General features: G+C 45.5%; 1 protein-coding gene across 2 annotated transcripts in view; it reads right to left on the bottom strand.

Annotated features, from left to right (window-relative positions):
- Window positions 1-26,251, bottom strand: part of COL26A1 (collagen type XXVI alpha 1 chain) — a 248,399-nt gene that overhangs the window by 135,670 nt on the left and 86,478 nt on the right. Inside the window, exon 3 of one of the 2 annotated variants that reach the window (XM_049904167.1) lies at window positions 3,026-3,129. In XM_049904167.1, coding sequence (XP_049760124.1) covers window positions 3,026-3,129 — 104 coding nt within the window. The remainder of the gene's footprint in view (window positions 1-3,025; window positions 3,130-26,251) is intronic. The other variant, XM_049904168.1, reaches the window with a different exon arrangement.

The following is a 26,251-nucleotide window of genomic DNA, read 5'->3' as shown; positions in this document are numbered from 1 at the left end:
ACCCTATGTCTATATCTACCTATCTATCTATACCTATCTCTATGTATATCTACCTATTTCTATCTATCCATAAATCAATTGATTGACCAATCACATGGTAAAGGATTAACCTTACCTTAACAACAAAAAAAAAAAACCCATTGCCATCGAAGAGAGGTCTATACCCTTGGAATGTCCTGCTTGATAAGAACGTCTTTATCTGGAGGCCCTGGGCCATACCAGGTAGACTACACTAGCAATGTAATTTATGGTGGAGTTTTTGGGCCACATGGTATCTGTTCAAACCTCTGGGGGAGAAACTGAGATCAGCCTCACAAGCAGTCAACCATGTCTACATGACTGAACCCCAATGAAACTCTGGCTTGGGTGAGCTTCCCTGGTTGGCAATGCTTCATGCTCGTTGTCCTAGATAGCTGCTGGAAGAAGTTAATGCTATCCGTGACTGCCTTCATCCATGCTGTGAGATGCTTCACAGATTCATCATTATTCTTTATCACTGTGTAGTACTCCATTGTGTGTAGGTACCATAGTTTGTTTATCCATTCATCTGTTGATGGGCATCTAGGTCCATCTTTTTGCTATTGTGAACAAGGCTACAATGAATGCAGCTGTGCATGCAAGCTATCAAACTTGAGGATGGTCTTGGGGACCTTCAAACTTGCAATTGGTGTCAGAAGCGGGGTAATCCTAAGGACTATCAAACTACGTGTGTGTGTGTGTGTGTGTGTGTGTGTGTCTATACGTCAGTTTCTTGTATCCTCTTTTAAATCAGCTTTGTTTTTTTGTCATTCTGCTAGTTCCCACATTAAATGAATTAAATAAAACACATGTTCACTATCTACTTGTAAGATAATTATGACTTTCACATTTTGAGCCTTGTACTTCATGTATTAATTCACCCATTTATACAATAAGAAAATATGAAGAGATATGAAAAACATAAGCTCAAGGACTGCAGTGGTTTTCAGGAGAGAGAGAAAGGGGCCCTACTTGGGGTCAGGCCCAGTTACTCTGAGAAGAACCACACAGGGCAGCGAAGGGCTTTGCGGGGAGGCAAACACGTATGCTGAGGCAATGATGGGGGGCAGGTGGAGCTCCGAGGGCTGTGAGAGTGACAGAAGGGCCTGGAAGTGCTCTTAATGCTGAGGGAAGGCTTCTAGAGATACATCCAAGATGGCAGTCCAAGAGGGACCCACCCAGCACATCACTGGTGGATCCCAACGTTGCTCCTTTTATTCTTGATCACTGTCAAGGGCTCAGTCAGTTACTTACGGGTAAAGCTACCACTTCTCTTGCAGACAGAGGGTCTGCTCTGTTCTGTTCTGCAGGGACCAGATGCCTCCCCCACAGTCACGTAACTAATGGGAAAAGAAGGTCCAAATCCTGTGGCTTTGAGGGTCACAGACCTCAGTGAGGGGTCTGGTATGAGGTGTGGTCACTCACACATGAAGTCCACCTGGTCCTGCCAACCATGTCTCCACCTGGGAGAGCCAGACTTCCTCTCATATCTCCCACCCCCATCCCTCTACTCCTCTCCAAGTGAAGCCCCCGACAGGAGTGGCCCAGCCCCCAAGGCTGCCCTCCCCCTCCCAGTATTTGGTATCTTGTAAAACAGGAAAGGCTGCATCTGTCTTAACCCTTTTATATTCCAACCCCTTCTTTCAGCTCTGCCTCAGGCTCACAGGCCCATTGAAGCATGTTTTTATCGCCATTTTTGTTGTTAATTTTTTATTGTTTATAACCCAAAGAGGATTTTATGTAGCTTACAATAAAAGTATATATACCAAAAACCAAACTCATTGTGGTCGAGTCAACTCCAACTCATAGCGACACTATAAGACCGGGTAGAACGGCCCCATAGGGTTCCCAAGGAGCAGCTGGTAGATTTGAACTGCCAGTCTTCTGGTTAGCAGCCAGAGCTCACTGTAGCTCTTTACCACTGCACCACCAGGGCTCCAAAGTATATATATATATAACATTATACATATTATGTAATTACATATAATATTCACATATAATATAATTGATATATTTTGAATAGAATATTAGTGCATATTCAGGAGAAAGACGTGGCAATTTGCCCCAGTAAAGATCACAGCTCAGAAAACCATATGGAGCAGTTCTACTCTGTCATGTGGGGTCGCTAGGAGTTGAAAATTGACTCAGTGGGACCCAAAACAACAACATATATATAATAAGATGAAAAAAACAATAAGGTAATAAAAAAAAATGAGAGAGTAATTTTTTTTTTTTCCAGAAAGTTAAGGTTGAGGAGAGTTACTATTTGTGAATCCAAAATGACCTCTGAGCTTTGAGACAGACCAGCTCTAGTAAGGAACGAGGTCGGCAGCAAATCCGTTCCTTAGGCAGGACCTATTACCCTGGCTGTGAGTGCCACAGGGATTTGCTCTGTAGGTATCTATGACCTCCACTTGCGTGCTGAGGTCTGGCCCCACTGGGCTCCAGAGCCAGGCTGCACCCTGTCCTCCCACCCTCCTATCCCCACTCTGCACACCATCAGGGCAGAGGGCAGGGGGCAGCTGAGCAAGTCCTGTCCGCTGCAGCCCACCCGGTCTCCTGGCCATTTGGCTTATTCTACAAAAGATGCAGCTTCGAGGCTGGTGGGCCATCTCCCTCTGCTCAGAGCCCAAATGTCTGACTCTGCCTGCCTCAGATCCTGGGTGAGTCTGAGCCAGAAGAGGACAAAACAGTCTATAAATCAAAGCCCTCCCACTGGCCAGTGCTCAGGATGCTCTCCCACTCCCACCCAACCAAGGCAAACAGGGGTGAGTGTGTGTAGTTCAGAAACAAGGACCCTGCCTCAGTGCCCAGGTGATCCTGCCCACTCTAGTGTGGCCAGTCCAGAGCATTTGGCTGGGAGTTGGTTGGGAAAAGCAAAGAACTCAAAGCCACTGAGCACAGTGGAGGGAAAGAGTCTTGCTGGCAGGAGGAGGGAAGGGAGGACGTGAAGTAGACACACTCAGGGACACCACAGCCCAGGTGCGGCCAGCGTCCTTGGACTTACCCTCATCACAGTTGCTCCCAGTGAACCCAGGGCAGCACCTCCACTCCAGGGCGGTCACTGTGCGGTAGGACACTCTGTACGTCGGTCTGATCAGAGTCCTGTAACTAACACAAGGATAGCATCAGTGGAGCACCAGCTTTTGCTCCCTCACCCCCAGACCTGGTCCTACGCCTGTAAAGGCAGCCCACCTCACTGAGACAGGCTGCTCTGCACAGCCCAAGGCTCCAGGCTCACTGGCTGTGTGGCCCTGGGCAAGTCACCACCCCTCTCTGTGTCAGGAACATTCTAAAGTCCCTATAACTCTATATAAGTCTCCTATATCTCTCAATGTGTGGCGACTTACATCTTGCACACTGACCAACGTTGTTGTTGTTGTTAGTTGCCATTGAGTCAATTCCAATTCATGGCGACACCATGTGCGCAGAAAAGAACTGCTCCATGGGATTTTCAAGGCTGTGATCTTTCGGAAGCAGATCGCCAGGCCTGTCTTCCGAGTCACCTCTGAGTGGGTTTGAACTGCCACCCTTTCAGCAAATAGCTGAATGCTTAGCCATTTGGGCCACCAGGGACTCCTGACCAAGATAATAAGGAAAACAAAAATATTATTAGAACATACCCAGCTTCCAACCACACTTAGCCTTTCCCCTAGTCGTTATTTCTTTTGGTTGATTCATTCAATGAATACTTACTGAGTGCCAACTACATGCTATACTGTGGTCACAGGTTGATAAAACTGAGTCTCTGTCCTCAAGAAAGTCACAAAGTAGAAGAGAGAGACACTTTAACAAAACATTGCAATACAATTGTAGGACCATTGCAATAATAAAAAAGTCTCTGCAAACACCATGGATTCTGTGGGTAAAATTTCACACTCTTACAGTTTTGAAATTTTTCTCACAAATAAGCTGTGATACTATTTTGCACAAGTCCAAAAAAAGCGACTATAAAATACATAACCCCATTTCACAAAGGGTATAAATTCTGCTTGTATTTTTCACTTTACATACATTGTTATAACTTTTTGCTGCTTGATCAAGTTTGTGCAATTTCCTCCTTTAAACAAAACTACATGACTTCACAGAACTTAAATCCGCTGACATGGAGCAACTTAATCGGTAAATGGAAAAATCATGAATTAATTGGTAGCAGCGGGCGTGACGTTTTGAGATGCACTGTTGACAGGAAAACATACAAAACACTTCTAGAATTTCCAAAATCCTGCTCTAAATCTGAAAAACCCTGTTACATTAATTTCTCTCAAAAAAAAAAAAATCCTCTCACTCATATTTCATAAGCATTCCTGCAAACCAGTCTCCCCATGGAGACATGAAAGAGCATATAGCTGTGTGCACCCCTGACAGGAACCAAAAGTGATCTGTGGCTTCGGGAGAGGAGCCAGGAGTCAGCAAGAGAGGTGCCCACAACTGAGATCTGGAAAGCAAACCCAGGCCTTTGGACTCGTGGATCCGTCCCCAGGAAGCAACTGCGATAGCCCAATGGGGAGGGGAGGAGGTCGGCAGAGCAGCATCACCACTCCTGACAGCAAGTGGCCTGGTGGGACACTTGCTGGATCCAAGGCAGTACAAATACACTGCCTGTATAATAAAAACACACTCGTGCACACTTGCACACTCATATACACATTCACACACACACTTCATGGCTGTTTAACAGGATGCTAAAATGGAACTTGCCTGCTCATAGCATTTCAGCAGAGGTCCCAAAGGCTGAACACAATACCATAGATGCTTAACACCCCCAAAGCGAGGGGCTGGACCAGCCATGCAGGAGATGCCACAGTCTGTGAACCTGGCCCTGCCGGCCTTAGCTCATCACCGCCTCCAGGCTACACAGAAGTCAGTGTTCACTGGGGGTTGCAAAGTGCTGAATGGGGATTTCATTGAGGAATGTATGCCAAATCCTTGAAAACTTGGAGGAAGGGAAGAGGGGTAAGATGGCCCCCATCCCCAGCTCAAGAGAACCTTGGGGAGAGCATGACACAGTCCCTTAAGTTTGAAGGGCTTGGGGTTAAGAATCTGACTCTTGCTTGACGGGGGACAAGCTGCAGCCAAGTGGGAGTGGCTGACTCCCCGCAGGTTTGGGTAGGGCACAATACGTGCGTACTTAATGTCAGCCAGATGTGGAACACCACCCCCTAAAGGAAGCAACACTTGGAAGTCTTCACAGGGACTCTGCCCAAGGCCACCTGGAAGGTGAGGTGACCCCCCACAGCAAGGAGGACTCCTGGGATACCAGAGGCCGAGGAGGAGACCATGAGCAGACAGCTATAGGAGGCCCTGCCTGAGTCAAGGGGACTGCAAGGCAGATATGCCCAGGAGGGGCATGCTCCAAGCCTGGGAGATCCCAGAACGCACCCCACAAAGGTGCCAGCAATTCACAGGGGCCACATGCAGGGGTTCCATTGCCGCATTACGACAGTACCAGCCAACGAAGACCTCACCTGCTCCTTGTTTTACTTTGATTCTCCTATCCTGTTGTTAGCTGCTGTCAAGTTGGCTCCCACTCATGGAGACTTTGTGTATAACAGAACAAAACGTTGCCTGTTGCTATGCCATACACATGATCGTTGGTATGTCGAATCCATTGTTGTGGCTAGTGTGTCAATCCATCTCACTGAGTGTTTCCCTTGTTTTTGCTGACCCTCTACTTTACCAACCACAATGTCCTTTTCTAGCCGTTGATCTTTCCTGATGACTGTCCAAACCAAGCAAGCCAAAGTCTCACTATCCTCACTTCTAGGGTGCATTCTGGTTGTATTTCTCCTAATACTGATTTGTTCATTCTTCTGGCAGTCCACAGTATATTCAATATTCTTCATCAACACCTCTGTCTTTTTCATTGGCCAGCTTTCGCATACATGTGAAGCAAATGAAAAGACCATGTTGTTTATTGTCCAGTTGTGTTCAGGTGTAATCCATACTGAAGGCTGTAGTCTTTGACCTTCATCGGTAAGTGCTTCAAGTCATCTTCATTTTCAGTAAGCAAGGTTGTGTCATCTGCATATCACAGGCTGTTAAGGAGTCTTCCTCTAATCCTGTTGCTGTGTTCTTCTTCATAACGTCCAACTTTTCGGATTATTTGTTCAACATATAGACTGAATAAATAAGGTGAAAGGATAGAACCCTAGAATACACCTTTTCCAATTTTGAACCACCTTCTTTCCTAAACCAAAAAACAACCCAAACCAGTTGCTGTAGTCGATTCTGACTCTCGGCAACTGGCAAGGAAGGCAAGAAGAGCAAGAAAGAGAGACGAGCCCCCCACCCTCTTCCTGCTGTAGATCTCCCAACCTGCAGCAGGTCCATCTGGGAGAAGGAAGAAGTTTCATTCGGATTTTTAAAAAATGGTGGTTTTAAAATTAATTCTTGAAACTAAAGTGTTCTTCTGACTAAGACCAGAAAAGCTACAGAATCCACCGGAGCCTACCTGCAGAGGAGGGAAAGCTCTCTGCTTGAGCCCTGCCCAGTGCAGCTGATGCCATAAACCCGTCCCTCCCATAACCTCAGCACAACGGGGTGGATGGAAGGCTGGGCTGCAGGGACACAGCCCTGGACTTTGGGTTCTGTCCTAATTCACTATATGAACTTGCACACATTACTTAGCCTCTGTGATCCCATTTCCTGGTCCGGACGACAAGGATACCATCACCACCAGGGATGCTGGGTGTGAGGCTCACCGCGAGGGCGCATGTGCAAGCTCCAAGTGCTGAAATGGGTGCTCAGGGGCTGTGTTTGCAAATGTAGAGCTGACCTCATTCCTCCCAGGGTCACACCCTCCAACCATTCCCACTGTCACCAGGAGAGTCTGAGATACTTAGCCAAGTGCACTTCCCTGCTCCAGCTGACACAGCACCCTCTGGCCCCTGCCCCACACACCACCCCTCACCCTCCAGCCCATGAGCTCTCCAGATGCACCAAGTATTTTCACTTCAGTCCATACTTTTAATGATGATGATGATAATACCTTCAATTAAGCACTCCCTGTGGGCCAGGTACTGTTCTAAGTGTTTTAAAATACATTGATTTATAACAACCCTGACAGGCGGTTATTATTATTATTCCTAATTTACAGATGAGGAAACTGAGGCACAGAGAGGGTAAGTAACTTCATCAAGGTCACACAGCTAGATGGTGGTAGAAGGAGGATCTGAACCAGGTGAAACTGGTTCAAAAGCCTGGAAATGTTAGTTTGTGCTTGTTCATTATCGGGGGGCAGGAATTTTTCCTTCCTATATCTGTAAAAAAAAAAAAAAATTTTTTTTTTTTTTATCTGTACAAGTGTACTGATCTCAGCCCCCGCACCAAAAGGGAGAGCTTGCCTCACAGAAGGTCCTTTTTGCCTATCATTCTGAGGGCCATGGCGCTCGCCAGTCCTACTCTGGGATCATAAGACTACAAAGGAGCTAGATGGCTGGGGACGTCCAAGTGCAGGGCACACCAGCAGGTGGCACTGCTTCACCAGCCCAAAGGGCCTGGACTCAGAAAATGGCAGACCCTCAAGTCTCACCTGAACGCCCAAGGAGGTTCAGCATTCTTGGCCTGTCCCACAGTCTGGCAAAGAGCCTGAGGGAGCTATGGCCAGGAAAAACTCTGGGCCCCTGCCGCTGACTGGGGTTTAGCCTGCAAATCCAGTGATCTTTCTAAAAACACAGATTTGATTTTGTGACGGCCCCCTCTCAAAACCTTCCGTGATTTCCACAGGCTGGAGACCAAACTCTTTAGGTCAGCAAATACACCGTGCTTACCTTTCTACCTTACTTCTTCTACCACCCTAGCCAAGATTCCTACCACGTGAAACCATAAGCTGTCTGGGCAGCTTTTCTAGCCCTTGTGCCTTAACACATACAGGCTCCTTTGCCTACCGCCCTTGCTTGTCTTCTACCCTTGAAAATAACAAACAGCCTTCAGGATGTGACTCAAATGTCCCCTCCTCCTCTCTGAAGCACCCGTACGCCCTGGCCAGGGTTGGCAGGCTCCCACCTCTACCCTCTCACATACCTTGTACAGTTATATATAACATCTACAACCTGAAATGCATTCACGTACTCACCAAATACTTACCAAGAGTCTGCTTTGTGCAGACGTCGTCTCCTCTCTTCCAAAGCTTACAGCTAATTGGGAGATAAACGCTAATCATATGATCACATACATGAATAATGATTACACGCTGTGATAAGTACTATGAAGGAAAGCACCAGAATCATTCCTTATGTTATGGAAAAAATTTTTTTTATTAAAATACAATTTACATGCAGTAAAATGTATAACCAACGCCCATGGAAGCAGTCAAGAAATCAGATGACTCATTGCACTGGGCAAATTTGCTGCAAAAGATCTCTTTAATGTGTCAAAAAGCAAAGATGTCACTTTAAGGACTAAAGTGTGCCTGACCCAAGCCATGGTGTTTTCAATTTCCTCATATGCATGTGAAAGCTGGACAAGGAATATGGAAGATCAAAGAACTGATGCCTTTGAATTTGGTGAAGAATATTGAAAATACCATGGACTCCAAGAAGAACAAACAAATCTATCTTGGAAGAAGTACAGCCAGAATGCTCATTAGAAGCAAGGATGGCGAGACTTCCTCTCACATACTTTGGACATGTTATCAGCAGGAACCAGTCCCTAGGAGAACGTCATGCTTAGTAAAGTAGAGGGTCAGGGAACGAGAGAAAGACCCTCACGAGATGGATCGACACAGTGGCTGCAAGAATGGTTCAAACAGAGCAATGATTGTGAGGATGGCACGGGATCAGGTAGTGTTTCGTTCTGTTGTACACAAGGTCACTATGAGTTGGAACCAACTCAATAGCACCTAACAACAACAACAAAACATATAAATACGGTGTTTAGCTTGATGGATTTTTAACCATATGTACACCAACACTCCTATTACCACAAAAGTCTCCTTCTACCCTTTTCAAGTCAATTACCCAAACCTCGGAGGTAACCATTTTTCTGACTTCTATCATCATAAGTTAGTTTTGCCTGTCCTAGAATTTCACAGAAATTAAATCTTATAGTACGGTGCCACATGCCTTCTTTCACTAATTCCATTATGTCTGTGAGATTCATTCATGTTGCTAGGCATAGCAGTATTTTGTTCCTTTTTATTGCTAAATGATATTCCATTCTATAAATATACCACAATTTGTTCATTCTCCCATTGATGGACACTTGTGTTGTTTCCAATTTTGAGCTATGATGAATAAAGCCACTATAAACATTCTTGTACAAGTCTTTTTGTGAATATATGTTTTCATTCCTCTAGGGCATAGACTTAGAAATAGAATTGGTGAGTCACAGAATATATTTTAACTTTAATACATACTACAAACAGATTTCCAAAACCTGTTTGACTGAAGCAATTTACATGCATACTAGCAGTGTATGAGAGTTCCAGTTGCTCCATATCCTTGCCAACACTTGATAGTCTCCATCATTTTCATTTGAGCTATTCTACTGTATATGTAATAGTCTTTCACTGTGGTTTTAATTTAAAATTCCTGTTAACTAAATAAATTTGAGCCCCTTTTTAATGTTCATTGTCATTTAGACATCTTGTTTTGTGAAATACCTCTTCCAGCTTGGTGTCCACCTTTAAATTGAACTCTTTGTCTCTTTCTTATTGATTTTTAATATATACACCAAAAAAAAAAAAAAAAAAAAAAAGCAAACTCACTGTTGTCGAGTCGATTCTAACTCATGGTGATCCTATAAAACAGAGTAGAACTGCCCCATACAGTTTCTAAGGGTGTAAATCCTTTTTTTTTTTTTTTTCAATTGTGCTTTAAGTGAAAGTTTACAAATCAAGTTAGTCTCTCACACAAAACTTACATACACCTTGCTACATGCTCCCAGTTGCTCTCCCCCTAATGAGACAGCCCGCTCTCTCCCTCCACTCTCTCTTTTCATGTCTATTTTGCCATGTTCTAATCCCCTCTACCCTCTCATCTCCCCTCCAGGGAGGAGATGCCAACATAGTCTCAAGTGTCTGCCTGATCCAAGAAGCTCACTCCTCACCAGCATCCCCCTCCAACCCACTGTTCAGTCCAATCCCTGTCTGAAGAGTTGGCTTTGGGGATGGTTCCTGTCCTGGGCTAACAGGAGGTCTGGGGGCCATGACCACCAGGGTCCTTCTAGTCTCAGTCTGACCATTAAGTCTGGTCTTTTTTCCAAGAGAATTTGGGATCTGCATCCCACTGCTCTCCTGCTCCCTCAGGGGTTCTTTGTTGTATTCCCTGTCAGGGCAGTCATCGGTTGTAGCCGGGCACCATCTAGCTCTTCTGGTCTCAAGCTGATGTAGTCTCTGGTTTATGTGGCCCTTTCTGCCTCTTGGGCTTGTAATTACCTTGTATCCTTGGTGTTCTTCATTCTCCTTTGATCCAGGTGGGTTGAGACCAATTGATGCATCTTAGATGGTAAGGCTATAAATCTTTATGGAAGCAGACTGCCACAACCTTCTCCCATGGAGTGGCTAGTAGGTTCAAACTGCCAACCTTTTAGTTAGCAGCCAAGTGCTTAACCATTGCACCAGGGTTCAATATGTGTGTGTGTGTATTTGTGCATGTGTCTATTACATGATTTTTTTCTGAATATGAGACCTCTGTCAGATTTATGTATTGTGAATATTCTTTCCCAATCTGTAGCTTCCATTTTCTTTTTCATAAAGGTAATGAGCAGTTTTTAATTTTGATGAAGTCCAATTTATATATTTTTTTTTTAATTTTATGATTTGTGTGGTAGGAGTCAAGGTTCTTTGTTTTCCACTTGGATATCCAGTTGCTCCAGCATCATTTATTGAAAAGACCCACTTTTCACAATTGGATTATTTTGGTATCTTATTGAAAGTCAAATGATCATTTATACGTGGGTTTATTTCTGGGCTCTATTCTATTCCATTGATCTAGCCTTGCACCAAAACTACACTGTATTAACTAATGTAGCTTTACAGTAAGTCTTAAAATCTTGTAATGTGAGTCCTCCAACTTTGTTCTTCAAGACAAGATCGTCTTGGCTATTCTGCATCTTTTGCATTCGTATATACATTTTATAAGTTGCTTGTCAATTTCTGCAAAAAAAAAATCTCACTAGGATTTTGATAAAGATTGCATTGAATCTGCAGATTAATTTGTAGAGAATTGGCATCTTAGTAATACCAAGTTTTTCTGTCTTAGGCTGGGTTTCTCTAGAGAAGCAAAACCAGTGAAACGTGTGTATGTGTGTGTGTGCGTGTGTATGTATATATATATATATATACATATATATATATACATATAAAGAGAGAGAGTGAGAGAGACAGCCCTGATAGCGCTGTGGTTGAGAATTACGGCTGCTAACCAAAATGTCGGGAGTTCAAATCTACCAGCCGCTCCTTGGAAACCCTATGGGGCAGCCCTACTCTGTCCTATAGCGTTGCTATGAGTTGGAATCAACTCAACAACAATAAGCATATGTATATATATATAGAGAGAGAGATTTAGCTCAAGGAAATGGCTCACATGGATGTAGATGCTGGCAAGTCCCAAGTCCGTGGGTCAGGTGTCAGGCTGGGGCTACTCCTGACTCACATAGCTGCAAAAGCTGACCAATCCAAAATTGGCAGGTCAGATGGCAGGCTGCTGGCTCACAGGCTGTGGAAGCCAATGAATCCCAAGACTGGCAGGCAGTACAGTAGGCTGCTGGCTCAAGTTCCAAGAACCAGAGGTCAGATGATGATGAGCCAGATGCAGGATCCAGAGCAAGAAAAAGCCAGTGAGGTTTGTCAGAATATTCATATATATTGGATGCAGGCCACAACCCTGAGGAATCTCCCCTTAGAACTGATTCACTGATCACATCATATCACAAAATGGATGATAACTACATCATTACATAACTGCCAAATTACATCATTATAGAACTGCCAAACCACTGAGAATCATGGCCCAGCCAAGTTGACAAACAACCTTAACCATCACATTTCCTTTCCACAAACATGGCGTAACTTTCCATTTGTCTTTAGTTTTTCTCAGCAGTGTTTTATTAGTTTCAGCATAGAGATCTTGAACATCTTCTGTTAAATTTATTCCTAGGTATTTAACGTTTATGATTCTACTGTACATTAGGAAGGTTTTTTTACATTTCATTTTCCACTTGTTGGTTGTTAGTATATTGTTATACAATTTTTAAAATTGATCTTGTATCCAGTGACCTTGCTAAGTTCACTTATTAGTTCTAGTAGTGTATTTGTCAACTCTTTTGGATTTTCTATGTAGACAATTACATCATCTGTGAATAAAGAGTTCTGCCTCTTTGTTTTTGATCTGTATGCCTTTTATTTCTTTTCCTTGTGTTACTGCCTACAGTGCAGTGTTGATAGAAGTGGTGACAACAGACATTCTTTTTTTTTTGTCCTCAGACTTAAGGGGATAGCATACAATATTTCATCAGTTAAGTATGATGTTAGCTGTAGGTTTTATCGCGAATATTTTTTATTAGACTGAGAAAGTTCCTTCCTATACCTAGTTTGCTGAGAGTTTTTATCATGAACTGGTATTGAATTTTATCAAAAGATCTTTTTTGCATCGATCAAGATGATCATATGGTTTTTCTCCTTTATTCTATTATTTAGGTGAACCACATTAACGTTGAATGTCAAACCAATATAGCTTTCTAGGGATAAATCCCACTTGGTCATGATGTACTATTATTTTGCATCTTACTGGATTCAATTTTCTAATAATTTGTTTTTAATTTTTACATCTATATTCATAAAGGACGCTGTTGGAATTCTTGAGCCCTTGAAAAATACACGAGAAACTGGTAGGTAACAGTGATCACCACCAGGGTTCCCTCCATTTCACTCTTGTACATTTTGAATTTTATACCTTTGAATAACTCAGAAAGGAATAAAATTGTAAATGTTAAATAAAAAATTAGACAATGCACATTAAGTGCTTAACATGGTACTCAGAGAGAAGATGTAAGTGCTAATAAATGTTATTGTTATTAAATATAACAATGATGACAAAGCTCTTTTTTACTTAAGAGCTGGCCCAGGACAGGGGCAGGACTTCATCTGCCTCACTGCAGTGCAATGGATAGCTTTTATGTGGCCTTTCTCACCATGGTCTTGTAATTCTCACCCAAGTGATTGGGTGGAACTATGCAAATAAGGTAATTGTGGCCCACCAAGGAGACTGGTCAGTTTTGCAATCATGCTAGGCTTAAAATGAGTCATCTCAGAAGTAGGAGGAGAGGATGTCTCCACCACCAAGAGAGAAGAGCCAGGAGTGGAGCACGTCTTTGGACCCCGGATCCCTGTGCTGAGAAGCTCCCGGAATCAGGAGGCCCAGAGAGAGAGAGAGAGCTGTAACACCAAAGACAGCAATACAGCGAGAAGCAGCAGTGGAGAAATGACAGCACCAGAGGTAGCGAAACCAGGCAAGTGCCAGGAGACAGTGTGATGGGCTTCCCAGCCCGTGGAGTGAGACAGGCACTTGGTGGTGAGGCTAGGCTCACTGACCCACGGAGCAAGAGAGATGAGCGCTTATGGGCCGAGTCTTACTGGCAGGGTGGGGTGCCTTGGAGCACTTATCAGCAGAGCTAAAAGAGTTTCGTAACACTTGTCGGAGCAGCGCAGAGGCTGAGGGGCCAGACAGAGGCCTGCCTGCTGGCATGGCTGAGAAGAGGCTGTCCTGATCAAAGTACTATATCCTGAGTACTCCTGAACCTGAATTATAACCTCTTACTTCCCTAATAAACCCCAAATTGTGAGTATGGTCTGTGAGTTGTGTGGTCATTGCAACGAATTATTGAACCCAGCAGGGAGTGCCGTGGGAGGGATGGTTGGTGTCAAAATTGATAAAGATGGCAGAGAGAGGAGGCATGTCTGATCTCCACCTCATAGGAATCAGCCTTGAGTTGGTGATCTCGATTCTCCTTACCCCTGGTGAAGGCAGAGGAGGTCAGACACCTCTGCTATGCCATTTTTATGCTCACTTACTGAGCAATGTTACTAAAGCATAGTCATATTAATAAATAACTGATGAATAAATAAATAAGTGAATCAATGAGCAAAACGTGAACAGACTAACAACCCTCCTCTTCTGCACCACCTTGAGGGCTTAGGTGAGACTGAGAAGGTGACCACACCATCTGTTGCTGCTTCCTAAAGAGCAGAGTCCTCTCTCACTGCACTTTCACCCCTGCCCCAGGGAGCAATTCTTTTCAAACCAGGTCTGCCCCTCCAGACCAATTCCGTAATAAGACAAACAGTAATAATCCTGGGGTTTATATTGTTGCATTTAACCCTCTGATAGCCTTGAGACCTGTTCTATGTCGAGGACAATGAGGCCCCGGGGAGAGAGCCTTACGAGCCCAAGGCACCCTGGGCAAGACAGAGACCATCCCCAGGCCCAGGGCTCGCTCCACTGTCCACACAGTGTCAGCCTCTCTCTTTGGACGCAATATCGAGGACCACGGACGAGGCCCACATAGACCTGGGAGCGTCCCTCCTGCCTCCAAGACTTTAAGGACTCCTTAAAGTAGAGGGAGAGAGAAACACGATTTGTCTCTGAGACCCAGCATCTCCTCACACGGAGATGCCCTGTTCACCCCTGACCTCCTTCAGATTCCGCAGCACCACAGCGTCCACATGGGGCTGGAGATCGAGGTTGCTCATGGCCCACGAGGCCCTGCAAGGTCTGGCCCCGCATCCTCTCCTACCTTCCTGGCGCCTTTCCTGCCCATCACTCGGTTTTCCAGCCACACTGGCCTTCTCACTGCTCACCAATGTCATGCTCCTGATCCTGTGAGGGCTTTGCACAGGGTGCATCCTTGCGGAACCACCCTCCACCAGCTCCCCCCTCAAAGGTCAGCGCCTCCAGGAAGCCCTCCTGAAGCCTCCAACCATATTGGGGTGCCTAGGCTGCCCCTCATGCATTTCTTCACAGCACTTAATCATTGTGTGCATTTTATTCCCTTGTGTGGTTATTAATTGATGGCTGTGTCTCCCACCACACCATAAGCTCCAGGAGAGCAGGGACCTTGTCTCCTCTCTTGCATCGATACAGTCTAGCCTGGTGCCTGGCACACACAGGGATGCAGCACTATTGATCAGCGAGCCAGGGATCTGAGCTCCTCTGGGCCAGTCTGCATCCCCCTGAGGCCCAGACTTACCTGGTCTCCACCCTCAGCCTTTACGGAACCCCTGCGGTGAAGCAGCGCTCCAGGGGCCTACTGTCCAATAGGCATCGAGGCCACTGACTGTGGAAATGGGCCCAAGTGGGTAGTGGGGAAGCCCCTCACTGGTCCACAGAGACTGCTACATCTCCATTTTACAGATGGCAAAATTAGCCCAGGAAAGGAAACGAAGATATAAGAAAACTGTGTTCATGGAACTCCTGGGTGTTCAGTCACTCCTAGCTGTGAATATGACTATCCCCACTTCGTGGATGTGGACACCGAGACCTTGCCAGGCTGTGCAGTTTGGGGGCAGCAGAGCCCTGGCCTGGCACCATCAGGAGGTGGAGGAGCCAGCCAGCAGCTGCCTCCCTCCCTGACTCCACACCTCAGACTTTTTTCTGCCCCCACCTGCCTCCCAGCCTGAAGTGCCCCAGAGGTCGAATGAGGCGTCTCTGGTTCGTCAGCCCACTCAAGCCCAAGACACAGTGAGTGAGATGCCGGAGAGTATGTCCTGGGTGAGCCCCCCGCACCTCTGCCTGAGGAGCCCAGACTACTCCCCCAGAGGCAGCAGGGGAGCAGACACACAGCCAGTCACGAGGACGCTAGAGCTTACTGGCTGTTTTGTTTCCATTTGATCCTGATGTTGCTCTACTCATCTGTGAGTCACTGGAGGAGTCCCTGTCCTCTCTGAGGCCCTCTGTAATGTCTGTGCTAAGATGCAATGACCACAAGGCCCCTTCCTACCCAAAATTACTTCAGATACACTTCTCTGGGGTCTCCCACTTCCCTGGCCTTTTGCCAAGGCTGCTCAATTCTAGGGACTTCCAACTTCCCTGTGTTTGCTTACTCTGAAAGGTGGATCTCGGAACTTTCCTCTCTGTCACGTGACACGTTCAAGAACACATATTCCCCTGGGGGTTGTTATTCACTCAAAGAATACCTACAGAAACTTTGACACCCGCCTCTCTCTTGCCCCTCCCATCACCCAGTACAGGGAGTATGACCTCCACAGTGTAGATTCTACCTGTACCCTGCTCTTCTCGGCCCCGGCCCGGCCAGCCTCCATCACCTCCCTCCCTCCTAGATGTCTGCCTTGGCCTTCTAAGTGGTGCCCCACCACCACGCTCTCCCCCAATAATCCTGCCTCCATGCAGAAGCCCCAATGGTGCTTTTAAAGCACAAATCCCCTCCATGAACACTTCATAGCTTCTCTTCAATATTAGGACAAAATCCAAATCCTTAGCGGGACCCCACCACCCTTGTAAGGTCCAGCCACTGTCCACCTCGGCCACCTCCCCATCCACCCCTCCTTGCCCCACTGAGAACTCCAGCGGCACCGCCTTTTCTTTTCTGACCATGCAAGCCCTTCCTTCATCGGGGCTTGTGCATTTTCCATTCCCTCTGCCTGGGATCCCAACGCACTCCAATGCAGCCCCAGGTCCCGGCTGAAGTGCCCCTCGTGGAAAGGTCCTCATGACTAGCCCACCCTCCATGCCACCCTGCCCCACAGCAAGCTGGGTCCCCACGACTTACACCCTCAGAGAACTCTGACTTCTCTCCCAAGCATTTGTCACAATTTGTCACCCATATCCTTGTACACCCACCTACATAGTTCTTTGTCTGAGGCCAGTGTCCTCCACCAAGCCACCGGCTGTCCCCAGGCCTACCTCTGGGTACTGCACATCATGTTTGCTCAGTAAAGATTGGTGAAATGAATGAAACCAGCAGTTTGTGAATAGTGTGTGCCAGAACCAGCCTTGGAGACTGAGGCTGAAGTGAGGGGGGTGCAGGGTGCGACCAGTTCCACTAGGAGCAGTTAGAAAAGGCTTCCTGTGTTGGGGGACACAGAGAGGAGGAGGCATCCAGCGCCAGGAGAGCCCCAGAGATCGTGGAATCATGCTGGTGCATTTGGGGGCCAGAATGCTTTGACAGGCAGAGGGGCAGGGACGAGACAGCTCACAAGGGCTAGGCTGCAAAAGGCCTTGAAGGCAGGCAAGGAGTCTGGGCTGAGTCCTGTGTGCTGGCCTTCTCTGATTATGCTCCTGATGAGTAAAATATTTTTGAGCCTGCAACATATGCACATTGACTTATACACATCTAACCAGTGGCCATAGAGTCAACTCTGATTCGTGGCGACCTATGTATGTCAGAGTAGAACTGTGCTCCATAGAAGTTTCAGTGGCTGGTTGTTCAGACCTTGTTCAGTGGCTGATCAGCAGGCCTTTCTTCCAAGGCACCTCTGAGTGAATTTGTACCTCCAACCTTTGTTATCTGCTGAGCATGCTAACTGCTTGCCTCATCCAGGGACTATACACATATACACATGTACTTTTTACTGCCTTTGCCTGTATTAAAGATAAGTATATTCCTCTTAGTTTGTAGATTAAAAATAAACTAAAGACCTGATGCGGTTTTACTGCCCCTCAACAGAGAGCCTTGCATGCCCACCTGGGAGCCCAACCCTCTTGGTCGTAGGGGGCACCCAGAGACTGTTAACCGGAGGAACGAGCTGCTTAGACCAGGTCTGTTTTCAAGAAAGGCCACACCTGTGTTGGCTGGCAACGGGGCCTGATGGGAAGGGGAGGGATGGGAAGCAGAAAGTCAAGTCAGGAGGCTGCTGGCTGGGACAGGCGGCAAGGCAGGGATGAATGGCCCCATTTTACAGAAGAGGAAACTGAGGCAAAAGGAAACATTGGGTCACACTCCTGATTATAAAGAGGCAGAGGCTTGACTGAGTCAGGGCGCCTGGTCAACAATACACAAAGCTGCCTCCCCTGGAGCCCTCAAACCAGAGTCACCCTCCCATCATGGGGAGGAGGAGCTTGCCTTTTCCAGCTGCCTCCAGGCCCCTTCCAGGGAGGACAGAGGACTAAGGTCATACAGTTCCTGCAGAAGCTGCTATAGCAGCTCTAGGCATCCAGCCTAGAAAAGACCCCAGGGGTCTGGCCACAGTCCACAGCCCCTCAATGACTGTCCTCGGAAGGGGGCAGCTGTGTCCTATATGTGTCCAAAGGTGACCCTGGGTCCACGAGGTCACATGACAGGGGATTTAAGTTAAGGCCTCCCAGACAGGTGAGGTGCCCTTTTCATCAGAAGGGTATATAAACAAGGCCACCACTCTCTGGCCTCCAAAGGTGAAGTCCCCAGAGCAACGTGAGGCCCCTCAGCAGGTGCCAGAACACTGCCGTCGTCAGGGCATCGCCTGCTGTGAGTGGCTCTGCCAGCCCAGAGACCTCACCTGGGGGAGCCACGCACCCCACTCCACATGGGCCACTTCCGCCACTCCTGCCTGGCCCCACTTCCTCACCAGGGACCACCTAGAGAAAGAAGGACAGGCTGGGAGGTACAGAGACAGGCTGGAGACTCAACAGGAAATGGGAATGCGGGTTTTGGAGACGGAGGCAGTAGGTTATTAATCTCTTGATTAATAGCCTCGGGTAGGCAGGAAAGGGAAGGGGCTGTCCCACAGCAGCTCTGAGGCAGGAGGGGGTGTTCTCCCCAGCCTCTGGCCTCCTCCAAACCAGTCATTCTTAAGTACTAGACAGAAGGGACAGGACTGCCCTCCCACAGTCCACTTGAGGGTCAGTGGGGGGATGCAATCCAGACAAACTCCAACTGCTGAGAGAAGCAGCCTAGGAGCTTCTAAATCCAGACAGGCCAGGAGAAGCAGGAGGAGCAGGAAAGAAAGGCAGCAGGCTAAGAAAGTCCTGAAGTACAGGGCTTCAGAGGGCCTTGAACGGCCACCCTGAACAGTGGATGACCCCACAGGAGAGGGCAGTGGTGAGGCCAGCTGGCAGGGGGCCGTCTGGCTGAGGGGAATGAAGGCAGCAGATGAAGCCTGGGAGAGCTCCCGCAACCCCTTGGCTCAGCACATCTGGAAAAGGTTGGCTCACTAATGCCATCAAAGAACGCCTCACTGATGTGGCTAGGGAGACAGCCTAGTGGGCAGGGGAGGCCCGGACTAGGAAAACTTAACCCCAGAGTCCCTGGGACACGTCCTCCCAACTCTCTCAGCTGATGGCAGGGGCGGCATCAAGAATGCCGGATGTTCCCTACAATGAACAAGGCCCAAACCAGGTGTGTTTCCCACCCGAGAGCCAGGCAGTGGTTTCTGTTCCCATTTCCCAGAAAAGGGAACAAGCACACAGAGGGGAAGCATAGCTTATGCTCTTTGCTTCTGGTCCCCAGCTGGTTCTGACGGGCGGGTGCTGCCCTCAAAGCCAGGCCCTGGGAGTCAGGCTTAAAGGGCCCTCTCAGGTCAGCCTCCCAACCCAGCCCCACACCATGCAGCTGGCATGAGAAGTCACAGACAGCCAGCAGGGCTTGCCCAGGGTGCCAGCCTCACACCGGGGCTCCTTCTGGGGCCCACTGCATGCCCTCACAGGCCATTTCCTCTGTGGGGCTCCCACTTCCCCACCCACACCCCTCGCCTAATGAAGTCCCCTCATCCCCCCTTCTCTGCTCCACTCCCACTCCCCCAAGGAGACCTCAGCTAGGTCAACCCTCTCATAGCCCGTGGAGGTGCCCCCAGAGCCCAGTGTTTGCAACCATTGCTGTGGCTCTTTGATTGACATGTTTCTCTTGCTTCGTTTTGCATACGAGTGCCTGGCACTCAGGTGCTCCGTCAATACTGAATGAACCATGGAGCAAAGGAACAAAGGAGAAGCCCAAAGCAGGGTCCTGTCTCCAACACAGGCAGGCAGGTGGTAGGAGCCCTGTGTTTGCCTCCAGATGAAGCTGCTGACTGCCTGAGTGCCTGCATGGTCCTCTCTGCTTCATTTTTTTCTTAGTGAACATTACTTTTTGACAGTACCCCATCCCCACCCTCAACACACTCTTACACATTGTTGTTTTCGTGTGCCATCAAGTCAATTCCAACTCATATCCACCCTATAGGACAGAGTAGAACTGCCCCATAGGGTTCCCTAGGCTGTAATTTTTACGGGAGCAGATCGCCTCCTTCCAATAAGCAGCTGAGTACCTTAACCATTGTCCCACCAGGGCTCCTTTCATATATGCTACAAAAATCCACTTAAAAAAAAAAATCACAGAATGATAAAATCTTCCCAGGAAACAGCTGTATTATATATTTTTTTCATGTAATGAGAAGATAGATGCTTTTGTTTATAGAACACTTCTTGAGCACCTACTGTGTGGCAGGCCCTGTAGAAGGACCTGGGAATAATGAGATGAGGGCCTTGTAGTCCTCCTTTCCAGGGGCTCACAGTCTGGTGGGAAGAGTCAGACGCAAAATCCAACCGTCTCAGGGTCATATGGGTGAGCCTGCACTGGTGTCCCCCACTTCTTAGCCTTCCCTTCTGTAGCTGTTTCTGACAAAAGCCCCCCACGCACACCCCCAACCCCACTCCTGCTCCAAGCCCTTCTCCTCTTAGCTTCTCAAGCACTTCACTTCACAGCCATTGCCTGCCTGCCTGTACCATCTGTTTTCCCCTCTCTCCTGAATCATTCTTGGCTGCTAAGGACTGAATTGTGTCCTCCCAAAGAGATGTTGAAGTCCTAACCCCTATACTTATGAATGTGACCTGTCTGGAAATAAGGTCTTTGAAGATGTTATCAGTTAACATTACAGTGGATCTGAATCCAACCTGACTGATGGCCTTATAAAAGAGAAGACACAGAGACACTGAGGGAAGACATCCATGTGAACACCAAGGCAGAGATGGACTTATGCTGCAGATGGAAGCCAAGGAATGCCTGCGGCTGCCAGCAGCTGGGAGGGACAGGAAGGATCTTCCTCTAGAGCCTTCGGAGAGATAGCCACCCTGCCAATACCCTGAATTCCGACTTTGAACATCCAGAACTATGAGAGAATAAATGTCTGTTCTAATAAGCCACCCAGTTGGTGGTACTTTGTTACAGAAGTCCTGGGAAATGAGTACACTGGCAGTTTACAAACATGCTTCTGGAAAACAATCACCATCCCTGACCCATGCTTACCCCTCAGCTTCCAAGACCCATTTTTCTGTTCCCTTCACAATAAAACTTCTTCAAAGAGTTTTCTGTTTTTCAGTTGTTTCCACTTCCTCACCTCCCCTGCTCTCCTCACCCATGCCATTTCAGCCTCCATCCTCACCACTCCCCAAAAACTGTACTTGTCAGGGTCCCCAGGGACCCCACATTGCCAAACCCAATGGTCACTTCTCAGCCCTCATCCTATGGGGCCTCTCAGCAGATGTGGGACAGCTGAGCTCTCCCTCCCTCTTGTAACTTGCCTCATCAGCTCCCAGGAAACCAGGTTCCCTGATGTCCCTACTCCTGCCGTGATTGCTTCTTCTAGATCTCTTTACCTGGTTCCTCCTCCTCAGCTCCTCTAAGGCTGGAGTACCCCGGACTCTTCTGGGACTGGAGCCCCTTTTTGCGTCCACTCATCCCCAAGGAGACCTCATCCAATCCCATGGGTTTAAATACCATCTACATGCAGATAATTCTCAGTCATACCACATTTTCTCCCTTCTACATGCACATATTCTTATATTTTAACATCTCTGAAATTGGGATTTTTATTGAGTATGTGATAGTTTAGCTAGCAGCTTTCTTATCCTGTTGTCACCGAGTCAATTCATAGTGACCCTATAGTACAGAGTAGAACTCCCCCATAGGGTGTCCAAAGAGTGGCTGGTGGATTCAAACTGCCTATCTGTTGGTTAGCAGCCAAGCTCTTAACCACTGTGCCACCAGGGCTCCAGCAGCTTTCTTGGTGATAATAAAATAATACAGTTCTTACAACCAATGGCATCTTAGAACCAATAAAACACAATATGTCTCTAGCCCTGACATCTCCCTGGTACTCCAGAATTTCTTGTTCAGTCTCCTACTTGACACCCCCACATGGTGTCCCATAAAAAAAAAAAAAGCATCTCAAATTTAACATGGCCAAAACAGAGCTGTTGATTGCTAGCCCGCAGGCCTGACCTCCTCCTAGGATCCTCCATATCAGTGAACGAAATGCCCAGCCACCCAGCAGTTCAAACCAAAAGTTGAAGCTTTATCTTAATTGCTCCCTGCCATTAAATTATCAGACACCCTTGTCATCTCAGCTTCCAAAAGACTTCCCAATCTACTCACTCCCGTCCATGTCCCCAACCATCATCCTAGCATGAGCCACCATCATCTCACACCTGTGTCTGTTCTTCACATGGAGCCAGAGGTCTTTTCAAAACTTAAATCAGGAACCCAGAAAAAGAAGAACAAAGTAAACTCAGAGCAACCAAAGGAAGGAAATAAGAAAAGTAAGGAGCAAAAATCGATGAAAGTGAAAACAGAAAGCCAGTAGAGAAAATCAATGAAACCAAAGCTGGTTCTTTGAAAAGATCAATGAAATAACAAATATCTAGCAAGATAGACAAAGAAAAAAAGAGAGAAAAGACACAAATTACCTATATCATGAATGAAATGGGGATGTTACCATACACAAAAATTTAGCAACTTAGATGAAAAGGACCAATTCATCAAAAAACACAAATTACCATACTCATTCACTATGAAACAGATAATGTGGAAAGCCCTATAACTATTAAGAAAATTGGATTTGAAATTTTAAAACTCCAAAAGAGAAATCTCCAGGTGCAGATGTCTCGCTGGAGAATTCTACCAAACATTTAAAGAGGAATTGACACCAACTCTACAGAATCTCTTCAGGAAATAGAAAGGAGGGAACACTTCCTAAATCATTTTATGAGGTCAGTTTTACTATGATACCCAAACCACACAAAAATATACAAAACAAACAAAATAAGAAAACTATGGACCAATATCCATCATGAATATAAACATGAAAATCCTTAACAAAATATTAGCAAATGGAATTCATCAATCAATAAACCAACTGACGTTTTTTCCAGGAATGCAAGCCTGGTTCAATACTTGAAAATTGATCAGTGTAATCCATAATAGTAATAAAGAAGGAAAATCACAGGATTTTATCAATGGATGCAAAAAAAAAATTTTTTTTTTAATAAATTCAACACTCACCCATGATAAAGACACTCAGAAAAATAGTAATAGAGGGGAACTTCCCCAACTTGATTCAAAAAAAAAAAAAAAAAGCATCTACAAAAACACTACAGTTAGCATTATACTTAATGGTGAAACGTGTTCCCCAAAGACTGGGAACAAAGCAAGGTTGTCCACTCTCACCACTCTTCCTCAACATAGTGCTGGAAGTGCCGGCCAGTGCAAAAAGCAGGAAAAAGAAATAAATGGCATACAGATCAGAAAGGAAGAAATAAAACAATCCCTATAAGCAGATGACTTGATTGTCTAGTATGAAATCTCAAGGACTCTACAAAAATACTCCCAGAACTAATAAGAGTGTTCAGCAACGTTGCAGGATATGAGATAAATATACAGAAATTAATTATACTTCTATATATTAGCAACGAGCACATAGACATCAAATTTAAAATGCAATACTATTTACGGTTGCTCAAAAAATGAAATATTTAGGTGTAAATAAAACAAAACATGTACAGAACTTGAATGCTGAAAATTACAAAATGCTGATGAAAAAAATCTAAAAGATTTAAATAAATGGAGAGATACACCATGCTCGTGGATTGAAAGACTCAACATAGTAATGATGTCAATTCTCCCCAAATTGATACATAAGCTTAATGAATTCCTATAAAAATGCCAGCAAGATAGACAAGATTATTCTAAAATTTATAAGAAAAGGTAAAGGAACTATAAAAGTCAAAACAGTTTTGAAAAACAAGAATGTCTACCCAATTTCAAGATACAGTATATTATACACAGTAACCAAAACTGTGTGATATTCGCAGAGGGACAGACACACAGACCAATGAAACAGAATAGAGAACTTAGAAATAGACCCACACAAATACACCCAAGTGGTTTTTCACAAAGGTGCAAAAGCAACTTAGTGGAGGAAGGATATCCTTTTCAAAAAATGGTGCTGGAGCAACTAGCCATTGATAGGCAAAAAATGAATGTTGACCTAAACTTTGTACCTTATTCAAAAATTAACTCATAATGGATCACGGTTTAATGTTAAATGTAAAACTATACAACTCTTAGGAAAAAAAATAGGAGAAAATCTTTAAGATCTAGGGCTGGCAAAGGGTTCATAGACTTGACACGAAAAGCATGATCCATAAAAGGAAACATTGATAAACTGGACTTCCTCAAAATTAAAAATTTTTGCTCTGTAAAAGATCCTATTAAGAGGATGAAAAGACAAGCTACAGACTGGGAGAGGATATTTGCAAATCACATATCTGACAAAGGACTAATATCTACGATACATAAAGAAATCTCAAAACTTGACAGTTAAAAAAAATCAATTAGAAAATCTGCAAAGGACATGAAGAGACATTTCACTGAAGAGGATATACAGATGACAAACGAGCACATGAAAAGATGTTCAACATCATGAAGCCATTAGGGGAAAATGCAAATTAAAAACACAATGAGATACAACTATACACCTGTCAGAATAGCTAAAATAAAAAATAGTGACAACACCAAATGCTGGTGAGCATACAGGAAACTGGATTCTTCATACATTGCTGAGGGGAATGTAAAAAGGCACAGCCACTCTGGAAAACAATTCAGCAGTTTCTTAAAAAACTAAACATGCAACTACCACACGACCCAAAAATTACATACCTGGGCATTTAACCCAGAGAAATGAAGACTTACATTCACATACCAAAAAAAAAAAAAGCCCATGAATGTTTATAGCCACTTTATTCATGATAGTCCAAAACTGGAGACAACCCAGGTGTCCTTCAATAGGTGAATAGTTAAACTAACTCTGGTACATCCACACCATGGAATACTACTCAGCAATGAAAAGGAATGAACACTGATACAGCCACCTGGATGAATCTTCAGAGGATTACGCTGAGTGAAAAAAGACAACTCCAAAACGTTATATACTGTATGATCCCATTTATATAACGTTCTTGAAAGATGCCAAAATACAGAAATTCAGAACAGATTAGTGGTTGCCAGGGGTTAAGGAAGAGAGCTGGGACAGGAGGGAAGTAGGTAGGACTATAAAAGGGCAATAGGAGGGATCCTTGTGGATCTTGTTCTGTATCTTGGCTGCATCAATATCTTAATATCCTGATTGTGATATTGTACTATAGTTTTGCAAGGTATTGTTGGTGTTAGGTGCCATCCAGCTGGTCCCGACTCATAGCAACCTCATGTACTACAGAATGAAACACCACCCAGTCCTGTGCCATCCTCATAATTCTTGCTACGTTTAAGCCCATTGTAGCAACCACTGTGTCAGTCCATCTCGTGAGGGTCTTCCTCTTTTTCACTTACCTTCTACTTTCCCAAGCATGATGTCCTTCTCCATGGATTGCTCCCTCCCGATAACATGTCCAAAGTATGTGAAACAAAGTCTCATCATTTTCACTTCCCAAGAGCACTCTGGCTGTAACTCTTCCAAGACAGATTTGTTTGTTCTTCTGGTAGTCCATGGTCCATTCAGTATTCTTCACCAACACCGTAATTCAAAGGCGTCAATTCTTCTTCAGTCTTCCTTATTCACCGTCCAGCTTTCGCAAGGATACGAGGCAACTGAGAATACCACTGGCTTGGGTCAGGCACAGCTTAGTCCTCAAAGTGACACCTCTGCTTTTTAATATCTTAAAGAGATCTTTTGCAGCAGATATGCCCAATGCAATACATCATTCAAAACCTCAACCACAAAAAGACAAATAACCCAATTAAAAAATGGGCAAAGGATATGAACAGACACTTCACCAAAGAAGACATTCAGGTGGCTGACAGATACGTGAGAAAATGCTCATGATCATTAGCCATTAAAAAAAAGTAATACAAATTGAAACTACAGTGAGATACCATCTCACCCCAATAAGGCTGGCATTAATCCAAAACACACAAAATAATAAATGTTGGAGAGGTTGTAGAGAGACTGGAACACTTATACACTGCTGGTAGAAGTGTAAAATGGTACAACCACTTTGGAAATCTATTTGGCACTTCCCTAAGAAGCTAGAAATAGAAGCACCATACAATT

Source organism: Elephas maximus, chromosome 12 (assembly GCF_024166365.1).
Source record: "Elephas maximus indicus isolate mEleMax1 chromosome 12, mEleMax1 primary haplotype, whole genome shotgun sequence".
Taxonomy (NCBI): Eukaryota; Metazoa; Chordata; class Mammalia; order Proboscidea; family Elephantidae; genus Elephas; species Elephas maximus.
The sequence above is the reverse complement of the archived record's forward strand: the minus strand, read 5'-3'. Positions and strand labels throughout refer to the sequence as shown.